The 12,255-nt window shown below is 41.6% G+C and overlaps 1 protein-coding gene across 1 annotated transcript in view; it reads right to left on the minus strand.

The window, feature by feature from the left end:
• Positions 1-12,255, minus strand: part of DEPTOR (DEP domain containing MTOR interacting protein) — a 137,116-nt gene that overhangs the window by 70,161 nt on the left and 54,700 nt on the right. Inside the window, exon 4 of the mRNA XM_049853495.1 lies at positions 5-183. Within this exon, the coding sequence (XP_049709452.1) occupies positions 5-183 (179 nt within the window). The remainder of the gene's footprint in view (positions 1-4; positions 184-12,255) is intronic.

The following is a 12,255-nucleotide window of genomic DNA, read 5'->3' on the forward strand; positions in this document are numbered from 1 at the left end:
TCACCATGCTGTATGATGCCATGCTCCATAAGCCGGTTGCAAAGCTGCTCTGCCTCCTTCCTTGTGGTGGCCTCACCTTCCTGAACCAGCCAATCCAGGAATTCAGATGCCATGAAGGTACGCTCATACTTGACTCCTTCCTCCTCCCTGGATTGCAGAAGTGTGTTTTCAGGGCTCATCAGCCTGGGAGAAAGAAAGGGTAACAACATAAACACATAAAACAAGCCTACACAAAAAGAAAATAGCTCATTTGAAATCCTACAGCATAGGCTTCTGCAAGGTATCACAGCAAAGTTGTCAGGCAGAGAGCTGTAGCTGTCATGTGCTTTTACAAATGTCATTTCCAAGAAGAGGGTCTGCTTCAGAAGTGAACAGAATATATTTTCTCCTGGAAATGGGACCGAACTGGAAATGCAATCCAAAACTCTACCATTAGCAGACCTCATTCATTTTTGCTGCCTTGAAAATGAGTTACAATTTACTCCACTCCGCCAGCTCCCACCTGACCTTTCTAAAAGGGTTAGTATTTCTTTACTAAAGGTATCATTCCATTTCCCAAATCACTGAGCTAATAAGCAGACCATGGAAGTCACTCCTCTACAGTCTCCTTCACACCTACCTTCCCTGACATTTCTCAACTCCTCTGGCTTCTGTCCTCACCAAACCTCCAAAACAGCTCCCACACAGGCCAGGAACAGTTTCTCTCGCATCCATATAATGGGCATTTTTGAGTCCTCATTTTGGCTGACATCAATAGCATTAGAGACAGACTACTGACCACTGTGCTTAGCTAGGGAGATGTCATACCTTACTGTTTTCCTCCTGTCCCTGTGGTCCTACCTCTTTTTCAGCTACTTTTTTTCTGGTTCCTTCTCACTTCCCTGGATGTTATATGCTAGAATTCCTTGAGATTCAGTCCCCAAATCCCTTCTTTTCTCATTCTATAGTCTCCCAGTTGAGTTCTTCCATACCCATGGCTTCATTTACCATCCATGCCCTAAAGATTCACAAATTAATATCCCTTGACCAGGCCTCTGCTCTGCCCACCTCCAGATCTTTGCATCCACATGGACCTCTCGAAGACACCTCAAACTCAACAAACCCAAAAGTAAACTCTTATTCTTCCCCCAAACCTGGTCCTGCTCTAGTGAGTGCTTCTACCCTTCAGCCAGAAGGCATTGTCCTTGACACCTCCATCTTTCACATCCTCCATCCAGTCCTTCCCATCTCTGGCACCAGCATACCTTAATCTAAAAAACCAACACCTTTAACCCTGATAACTACAATGGTTTCTTCATTGGACTATACTAAGCATCTACGCTTGTCCTCAATCCAACCCTGAGTACCTAAATCCAGACCCAGCAATTAGGATGATCTTTCGAAAATCATTCTAAGTCCAAGCCCTGTTGAAAACACATTTCGATGTCTTCTCATTGCTTTGGGGGATAAAGACCAAAATCATACATAATACATGTATGATCCAGGCCTCTACCCTGTTTGGACCACTCTCACCTCTTTCCTCTGTGTGCTCCAGTCATATCGGTCTTTGTTCAGCTATATACCTTCTACCACAGGGCCTTTGAACATGCCATCCACTCAGCTGGAATGCTCTCCCCATTCATCGCCGCCACTCTTCCACTCCTCATGCCTACTTAACTCCTTACCCATTGCATCTCAGTTCTTTTCAGGTCTCTACTGATTAGGCCATCTCACTGTTCCCTGTACGTTTCCTTTAAGGCATGTGTGATCATCAGATTAAAGAACTACCTTCCCTACTCAAGTATAAGCTCCAAGAGAGTAGAGTGCATGTTTGTCCACAAAATTTTGTTAAATGAAAAGCTGGACCTCATAAAATGCCAAAGCCATTGTATCATCTTCCTCTTTAAAACTCTTCCTGGTAAGTCTGTCTTCCATATGAAAGTTTGGCCGTCTCTTTTAAAAGCTTCATTTCCTCTCAAACTAACCATAATATGCAATATAGACTGAAACATTCAATGCTTAGAGAAGGAATAAACCTTGGAAATCATTGTAATCCAGCTCCTTCAACATCCACAAGAGAAAAATATAGTTCTCATTCAAATGAAAAGGTGAATTGACAGTATTCAATACAGTGGTGAAGAAACCTGCCGAAGGTCATGCTAATAATCGCTGTGTATCTGTTCATAAAGCATTTCATTTGAAACTTGATGTTTACAGAGATATCTGCATAACTGTCCATTCATATAATGTTCATTTTCAGTGCTTTCAGATTTAGAGCCCAACCCTGCTTCGGGAAGGGCACTGGACTAGAAATTAGAAGATTAATGTTTATTCCAAATGGCTCACTTAATAACTGTGAGATGCAAAGCAAGCTACTTTTCTTTTCTTTTTTAAGCCTTGTTTTTCTCAAGACTATGATGGTATCCTCACCCAGTGGTTGTGAGACTCAAATGTGTCAGTGAAGCAGCTTTACAACACAAAAGAAAATGAATATTAAAAAATGTTACCACTACTTAACTAGTCATGGTGCCTACAATATGGCATGATGAATTTGTGCCTAACAACTATAAAATGATTAAAATGAAGACTCCTTCCACCTCCCTCCACTCTTCCCAGCAGTCTTCGGAGTTCTACTTCTTCAAAGCCATGGAGAGGGTACAGGATGGGGAAGCAGGCCACCTGGGACCCAACCAGCTCTGCCACAAACTAGTTATGTGATTTCTCATGCTTCTGTGTCTCCCAGATTTATACTGAATGAGGAAGAGAATACCTATTCTACTTCTTTTCCTGGATTTCTGTTACCATCGAAAATCTTCGGGGGAAAAAAAACCCAAAAAACTTTGAAAGTTGTAAGTTTATAAACATATGCTTTTATTACTGAGTTTTTTTTTATTCATAAGGCTATTCAGCATGTAACAGAACTTATTAAAAAAAAGTTTTAATTCAGCATGTAACAGAACTCATTTAAAAACCTTCTTAAATTGACCTTTTCCCAAGTCAATCCTTTCCTGTGCTTTAATTTGTTCTTAGAAATAGCTACTAGGCTGCTTTTCTGGGGTTAGCAACAGCTGAGTTAGTACCAAAAACACACACAAAAAAACAACCAAACCTGTTGCCTTCAAGTCGACTCCTACTCATAGTGACCCTATAGGATAGAATAGAATTGCCCCCATAGGGTTTCCAAGGAGCAGCTGGTGGATTCAAACTGCTGACCTTTTGGTTAGCAGCCAACTTCTTTAACCACTGCACCACCAGGGCTCCCTGAGTTAGCATAAGCATTAAAAATTCTATTTAATATAATATTGGCCAGTCCCTTCTTTGAAGGTAGAAAGGACAATCATCACAAATACATCAATGCAAGTAACAGACTCATAAAGATGTTCTACAGGAGATTATATTCAAAGATGGTCACAATAGTTCCTCTCATGCTTCTTTGCAATGACTTCACTTCTTCTTCCATCAAGAGGTTGAGTTATTTCCCCTCCCTTGAACCTGGGATGGCTTTGTGATTTGCTTTGACCAACAATGCCGAGGTGACTTATCGTGACTTCTAAGGCTAGGCTTCAAGAGCCGTTGCACTTTTGTCTTCATCCTCTTGAAATGCTATCCTGAGACTGCAATGTAAGGAAGCAGGCCTAGCCTACTGCAGGAGAAGAGGCCACGTGGAGGAGAGCCAAGATGCCCAGGCTACAGCCAGTGCCAACGGTCAACATGCCAATGTGGGCATGTTGGACCTTCCAGCCCTACTGACCCTTTGGCAATCGTATGGGTGAACCCAGGTAAAACCAGTAAAGGAACTTGCTATCAAACCCACACAACCAATACATCATCGTTTTAGGGTAATTTGTTTAGCAGCAATACATAACTGGGACACATTCATATCAATGGACAGTGGGGACAAAGAGGTGAAACCCCACAAACAGAGATCCATTACACAGCCCGGAAAGTGCTATAGGAATGATAAATGAATCCTGGAAGGTACTGGGGAAAAAAAACTGCATAGAATAAAGCCACATGGAACCAGGCCAAGAAGCCTGTACGAAAAGAGAAGTGAAGGGCCTGTGGACACACCCAAATAAAGGATTAACACCATTTCTTTTCTTTTGACCTTCAAATAAGGTATTTGGGGATGAAAACAGAGAAACTGACCTTCTTTGTTTTCTAGTCTTAGACGTTACTTTCTCTAAAAAAATCTCTCATTCCCACAAATCTGGATCATGTACCACTCTTACAGGCTCCCAGAGTTGCCTATAGGTCCCATCTCGGAGCTCTCAGGGAATGGCCTGTTCACTTGATTATAAGCTAGAGAGCAGAGTCGCTTCAGCGTATCTGGTTCAGAGTTGTTTCCTAACATGGTAGGCCCTCAAAAACTATTTGTTGAATGAATAAATGAAACTTATTTCTATGAATTCCTCTGCTACACACCATTATCCAAGTGCATATTAAGAATAACCTCTTTAGGATGTTACCAGGAGGGACAAGTCCCTGGAGAAGGACATCATGTCTGGTAGAGGGTCAGTGAAAAGGAGAAACGCCCTTGACAAGATTGGCTGACACAGTGGCTGCAACAATGGGCTCAACCGTAACAATTGTGAGGATGGTGGAGCACCAGGCAGTATTTTGTTCTGTTGTACTGGGGTCACTATGAATTGGAAGCAACTCGGCAGCACCTAGCAACAACAACATAAACAGGATAACCCTGCACAAAAATTAGATGAATCAAGGAAGTGTCTGTCCTCTTGATCTCCACTGAAGATTCAGGCACCTGGCATTTATCCCTGTTTCTAACCACTTTGTCCCCTCAGCTCAGCTACTTTCCTTTCAGGGTAAGGGAGAACAAGTGGATGTGGTTAATTTCTGTCACTTCTTGTAACTAGAATGATGACCTGCCTGCCGTCTGGAGCTCTTGCTAAGTAGCTGGTGGTCCCTGGGCAAGTGATTGGTTGGCTGCTTCTGCCAGTGCATGCTGTAGAAAGCAAGCAGGCCTGCCTGGGTTGGATAAGTTTGCCATTTAAAACATGCCCCACCGCCCTTTGTTCTTCCTTATTTTATTTCCTTTTATAACCAAGTCATGTCCCTATCTAGGTTCCTCTCTACGAAAAAAACTTTTCATGGGATTTGTTTTTAATATCAATATGTAGTCGCAGTGTTAAAGCAAGAATTTGACTTATGCTTGTTCCAACCATCTTTTGCTATAAAACACACCACCCCAAAATTTGATGGCTTAAAACAACCACCATTTAATTATATTTTTGGTTTTGTATGGGGCCCAGCTAGGCAGTTTTTCTACCGCTCTTACTTGGGGTCACTGGTTCATCTGCAGTCTGATGGTGGCCAGAGCTGAATGTCTGGCCCCGTGGTCCTCTAATCCAGTGGCATTTTACTCCTATGTCTTCTGAAAGCTTTATAGTTTTAGCTTTTACGTTTAGGTCTGTGACCATTTTAAGCTAGTTTTGTAGGTAGTGTGAGACAGGGGTCCAACTTCGTTCTTCTGCATGTAGATACTCACTTGTCCCAGCATCTTTTGTTGAAAAGCACCATTTCTTTGCCCATTGAATTGTCTTGGCACCTTTGTCAAAAATCAGTCAAGTACACCAGGCCTTCTTAATGCCTAGGCTCAGAAGTCTGAGAAGATGACTTGACCTGCATCATACCAATCAGTCATAGACTCAGGCCAGGTTCGAGGGGAGGGAACGTAAGTGTTCTCTCTTTGTGCAAACAGCAGCATGTACATACAGAACAGGTGGAAATACCTGGAGCCATCTTTGGAGACTAGCTACCATTCCGCTTTATTGTAATTAGTCACTAGAAGAGCATTTTCAACATTATAGCTCACTCAGAGTTTTGTGTTGTCTCTTGATTATTTATTTACCAAATTTTTTTTTTTACTTTTTCTCAAGTGTAGGGTGGTTTAAAAACAGGAGGTCTAAAGTACGACATACCTGGCTTCAAATCCTAACTCTGCCCACTTGTTAGCTATGTGACTGCATTCCGCTATCTGTAAAATGGGGACAATAATGATGTCTACACAGGGAGGCACTATGCAGCTTAAGTGAGATAATGAAACTGTCAATCATGGTGCCTGGTACATCACAAACACTGAATAGATTTTAGCCATTATGATTATTATAAAGGTTTTATAGATGAAGCTAATATGAGAAAAAAGCCAACCCCTTTCCCTGTGGCAAAATGAATGAAGATTCAGCTTGCACTTCTATAAAACTATAGACAAGAATAATCATTCCATTTGAACTACTAATCAGAAATGTGTACAGTGCTCCAAAATACCTTACATTTTTTAGAATGCATTCAGCTTTATTCATAGTTTGTCTCATGCTGGCCTATAATCAGGACATAAATTCACACGCCTTTTAAATTTTTAAGCATTAACGAATGCTAGCCTCCTGCAAGCGCTCTTGGGATTGGGATTGTGCATGTGAGCTGATTTCAACCTTTCCTGAACATGTATCTGAGTCCGATTTCCCAGATTTTCACTGGTAACCCAGGGGGAAGGCGGCATTACAATGGAAGGAACTGCCACATTTAGGGGCCAGTACAGGAATAGAAACAAGCTGCGATAGTGATCTCCTTGTACACTGAAAAAAATTCAAAAGAGCTGAGCCCTGTGTAACGTGGGAACATGTGTGAATGGTATACAGAGATTCAGCTAGGGAGGAAGTCGAAATGCACGGGGTGGGGGCAGGGGGGCTATGAGAGGCCAAAAAGATGTTTCAGAATCTAGAGAGACAGCTTTAAAAAAACAAATCATGTGTTACTATAATGAAAAATTATTTTTAAAAAGCAAGACATAAAACTCTATAGACATGCTAACAGTTATTTGGCTTTAAAAATTAATTCACCACTCATGGTAGCTTATGCTCCTTCTTTTCTTCTTAATAGAGTTCTCTACTTTTCAGATTCTCCATAAAGATCATGTACCATTTTTGTAATGGGGGGAAAATGTTATTAGTAAAGAACTTCAAGGAAGGCTAATTTTCATGCTTAACCAGATGACTGGTTCCTAGAAAAAAATGCTTATATTAATACCTAATATGTAATAAATGAGCTCCCAATGTGTAAATTATATATTTAAATGTACGCTTCCAATATATGGTTTTCAATGACTTGTGTGGTTAGCAAGAAAGTATTGAGAGAGATGCTTGCACGAGCATTGGTACTTTTAAGGACTCTGCTACTGTTTATAGACCAGGTGCTATACAGATAAATTGATACAATTTTCATAAGAATTAGGTTTGTTGTTGTTGTTAGGTGCCATCGAGTCGGCTCCGACTCATAGTGACCCTATGCACAACAGAACAAAACACTGCCCGGTCCTGCGCCATCCTTACAATCGTTGCTGTGCTTGAGCTCACTGTTGTAGCCACCATATCAATCCACCTCGTTGAGGGTCTTCCTCTTTTCCGCTGACCCTGTACTTTGCCAAGCATGATGTCCTTCTCCAGGGACTGATTCCTCCTGACAACATGTCCAAAGTATGTAGGATGCAGTCTTGCCATCCTTGCTTCTAAGGGGCATTCTGGTTGCACTTCTTCTAAGACAGATTTGTTCATTCTTTTGGCAGTCCATGGTATAGTCATATTCTTCGGCAACACAATTCAAAGGCGTCAATTCTTCTTCAGTCTTCCTTATTCACTGTCCAGCTTTCACATGCATATGATGCAATTGAAAATACCATGGCTTGGGTCAGGTGCACCTTAGTCTTCAAGGTGACATCTTTGCTTTTCAACACTTTAAAGAGGTCCTTTGCAGCAGATAACCAATACAGTGGGTAACCAATGCAATGCATCATTTGATTTCTTGACTGCTGCTTCCATAGCTGTTGATTGTGGATCCAAGTAAAATGAAATCCTTGACAACTTCAGTCTTTTCTCTGTTTATCATGATGTTGCTCACTGGTCTAGTTATGAGGATTTTTGTTTTCTTTATGTTGAGGTGCAATCCATACTGAAGGCTGTAATCTTTGATCTTCATTAGCAAGTGCTTCAAGTCCTTTTTAATGAGTCTTCCTCCAATCCTGATAGAATTAGGTTGAGAAATAGTAAATGGAAAGCTGTTCAGTTCACATACATGAGTAAAAATATTGTATGCTGGAGAAGGAGAAAAACAGCTTTTTACACTGTTTGCCAACAAATACACTACACCTTCCCGAACTTGTCTCCATGCTATACGCTGAATGGAGCATACTCATTCTCAACTTTTCCTCTTCACTCCAGCTGTTCCTTCATATCCCTCCCTCTTTCCTTTCCCCTGGAGAAATTCAAGCTATTCTTCAAAATGAGCCTCCTTATACAGTGATACAGGTTGTTCACTAAAAAAGGAAACCCAGCTCTGGGGGCAAGAGAGGGCCGAAATTCAGCCCAGGCTCCTGGGGACCAGTCCCGTGCCAAGGTTAGGGGCTGCACCAACCTGAAGGGGAGTCTAGTTCTCCATTGCACATGGGTGTTATGGGTTGAGTTGTGCCTCCCAAAAAGATACACGAAAGTCCTAATACCCAGTACCTGTGAATGTGACCTTATTTGCAAATAGTCTTTGCAGCTATAATCAGTTAATGTGAGGTCATAATAAAGTAGTCCTCAATCCAATGACTAATGCCCTTAAAAAAAGCGAAGAGACACAGACAGAAACACAGATGCAGAGGGAAGAAAGCCACGTGAAGATGGAAGCAGAGATTAGAGTGAGGCATCTACAAACCAACCAATGCCAGGGACCACTAGAAGCTGAAAGAGGCAAGCGAGCAACTTCAGAGACAGCATGGCCCTGCCACCTTGGTTTTGGACTTCTAGCTTCCAAAAGTGTGAAAGAATAAATTTTTCTTCTTTTAAGCTACCCAGTTTGTGGTACTTTGTTACAGCGGCCCTAGGAAACGAATACAGATTTTGGTACCAGTAAGTGGGGTGCTCCTATAGCAAATACTTAAAAATATGAAATTAGCTTTGGATTTGGGTAATGGGCAAAGGTGGAAGAATTCTGAGGTGCTTAATAGAAAAAGCCTAGATTCCCTTGAAGAGACCGTTGGTAGAATTATGGACACTAACAGTGATTCTGGTGAGGGTTCAGAAAAGAAAACAGTAAGGAAAGTTTCTATCTTCTTAGAGAATACAAATACCATCATAGAATGCTGGTAGATATATAACGTTAAAGATGCTTCTTGGAATGAAACGATGAACTTGGTATTGGACACTACGGGAAGAGTGATCTTTGTTATAAATTTTAAATACATGACGGCTCTGCTGCAAAAAAGGGCTAGTTAAGTCCTAATCCATCTATGAAAAGTATACCAACTAAGGAGCAATCCACACGGATCTCTTCCTTTTTTGAGGTTGTGGTCTGTACCATGGCTTAGTATTCATCCTCTCAACTTTTAATGCACCATTTTTTTTTTTTTTTATCCCTCCAGCTAAACCAGAAGCTCCTAAAAGATAGGCACCTTGTTTTGAATGCTTTACTTCTTAGGAAACTGAGCCCAGTGAAGAGAAATGCATTAGGTGCAGAACAAATATTTGCTGGCTGACTAAAAACAGACCACCACAGGCAACGGGAATGGAGAGCGTTATCTCTCTTTGATGGATAAAATCCCTTCCTCTTTGCTTGCTATTTTAAATTAGCAGGAAGAGAAACGAGAGCCTTTTAGTGCTGATTTTTATGCTCTGAAGAGACTGATACTCTGGGACCTAAGATGAAACTGTCACCCCCCCCCCCGCCTTGGTTTTTAGCGTTGTTGTATTCACCCATCGTTTTCAGTGCCTGAACCAGTTTTAGACAGAAATCTTTGCAGAATCCAAGGCCAACGCTGTCCTAAAAGGCTAACCTTCAATTCTGGTCTCGTCACTGTAACATTATGCAAGAAAGGCGGAAGCCAAACTTTCTTACCTCAATTCAAACCTCTGCAAGGAAAGCAACCATCCAGGGAATCTGGGTCCTAAAACATATTGTAAAAGATTCTTTTAAAGGAATAGTTATTACAGTAAAACCTGTAAAAGCTGGAACCTGTACAAGGTGGAAACCTGTCAGAGAAAGAGAACACAAATATTTTCCACTAATCGAGAGTGGCAGAAAAGTGGTAGACTGCACCCCATCAATGGCAGAAAACTTGCGAGACCTGGAAAAACAAGGCAGTCTTGTCAAACTCTGGCTCTCACAGGTTTCACTGTATTAGGAAAGGTAAAATGAAATAGTGAAAAAAAAATTGAAGACAAAACCAAATATGGAAAATAAAAGGAATATATTTAAAAGGGGTAAGATAGCGTGACTAAAATAAATAAATAAAACAAAAAGTCAGAACTACCTTTCTGCAGGTTACCAGGCCCCACGACAGTGGGACACCTTTGCCCCATGACTTTGTGGAAGTGGTGTGAAAAGGGAAGAGAAATAGTCCCTGCTCTCTCTTTTCAAGCAGGTTGCTACTGTACGGTCATAAACTGCCTTCTGTTACAACAGGTTGAAAATCACTACTTAGGTGATTTTATTTATTCATTCAGTAAATATTGTTGAGCATCTTCTATACCCCAGGGAGATACGGAAAGGTAGACATGGCCCTTGACCTCAAGTTGCTTACTAGTCGGAAGTTATCCTATAGGTGACAGAGAGCTGTGGGAATATTCTGAGCTCAGGGCTATCAATCAGGATAATCATCATGAGAGCATTATGACCCTTTTCTATGTTGGTCAGTCACCTCTTGGCTTTCCGTTATGGCCATCTTGCTTTCAGTTTGCCACGTATATCAAGCACTTAAGGAGTCCTGGGAGTGTGGTGGTTAAGCGCTTGGCTGCTAATCCAAAGGTCAGTGGTTCAAACCCACCAGTCACTCCATGGGAGGAGGATGTGGCAGTCAGCTCCTGTAAAGATTACAGCCTTGGAAGCCGTGTGGGGCGGTTCTACTCTGTCCTATAAGGTCACTATGAGTCAGAGTCAACTCGAGATAAACTTTTTTTTTTTTTAATTGAGCACTTACTGGATACCCTGCTCTGCACTGGTCACTGGCAAAACAAAGGATAAGGCAGGATTCCTACTCTGGAAGACCAGAAGGAAGCCAAGTAAACAAAGTTCTTTGAAGCATTTATTTTGATTTTTCCCACTCCCTGGAAATCAGCAAAAGGTCGTCAGCGACAAAAGCCCAGTATGGGGGGAGGGGAATGAAAGGATACTCCCAGAACTGGATTCACTGGTGTTTAGGCAGATGCTTCTAGACTCTCAGCCATCTCTTAGCATGGAATAGAGGGAAGGGAAGAGGAAATCTGCAAAAGCAGAATGGGAGGAAAGGACAGACCTCCCAGTTCTTACTGAATGTTACAGTGCAGGAAGGAAATCTAATGAGTACGAAACAACACCTCAATGCCATGCAAATGGAATCTGGGGCTGATCCTGCTGACAACCTCCTCTTCTGCTCTTGCCTGAGAGCACAGATGACTCTAAAGAGGTAGTGGCAGTGTGACGCCGTCATGGGTTTGAATCTCTGAACTGCTATTCCCAAGCTATGATTGGACTCTAGGATCCTGAGTTTCTTCTTCCATGTAATGTGGACAATAATACTTACCTATGGAGTCGTAATAATTCGAGCCCATCTGTATAAAGTGCCTATCTGTATAAAGTACCTAGCCTACTGTCTGGCACCCAGTGGCACTGAACATGTGAGGCACATGGGTACACACACAGACACACACACACACCCCCCTGAGAGCTGACCCTTGTCATAGTTGACCTGTAGTCCCAACTGGTCTGAAAAATGAATTCCAAGTATCTGGAGGGTAGTGGCATTCAGGGGAAAAGTGAGACAGAAAATGTCAAAGAAGTTTAATCACCTAAAATTTTACATATTAGAAAATACCGATACTGATGCAAAAGTTAATTTTATTTAGGGTATTAAACCATGGTAGAATACAGATGACATGTTTTCTAAAACACTCTGGCTGGCTGGTGGCTTCAGAGGTATGTCGTTGGTAAAAATTTACTAAGCCGTACACCTAGGATATTTGCACTATAATGTATGCTATACTTGACTAAAGTTACAAATGTTATCTGGATTTCCTTTCTTTTGGTCTGTAAGACTCTTGTTTTAAAAAAAATTTAGGAGCTCTGAAATTAATAATGCTGTCAAGTTGGTGCTTTTCCCATTCTGTGAAATGCTGCCTTTGCTTTCTCTCACTGCTCTGTGTGAAGGGACTCTAAGGAAGTAGGAATGTTTGCATGTAGCCAAAAAAATAACAGTCACTACACCTCTTGGAATCATCTCAGCATTTAAGGATAAAGCCACCAACC

The sequence above is a fragment of the Elephas maximus genome, chromosome 15, assembly GCF_024166365.1.
Source record: "Elephas maximus indicus isolate mEleMax1 chromosome 15, mEleMax1 primary haplotype, whole genome shotgun sequence".
NCBI lineage: Eukaryota > Metazoa > Chordata > Mammalia > Proboscidea > Elephantidae > Elephas > Elephas maximus.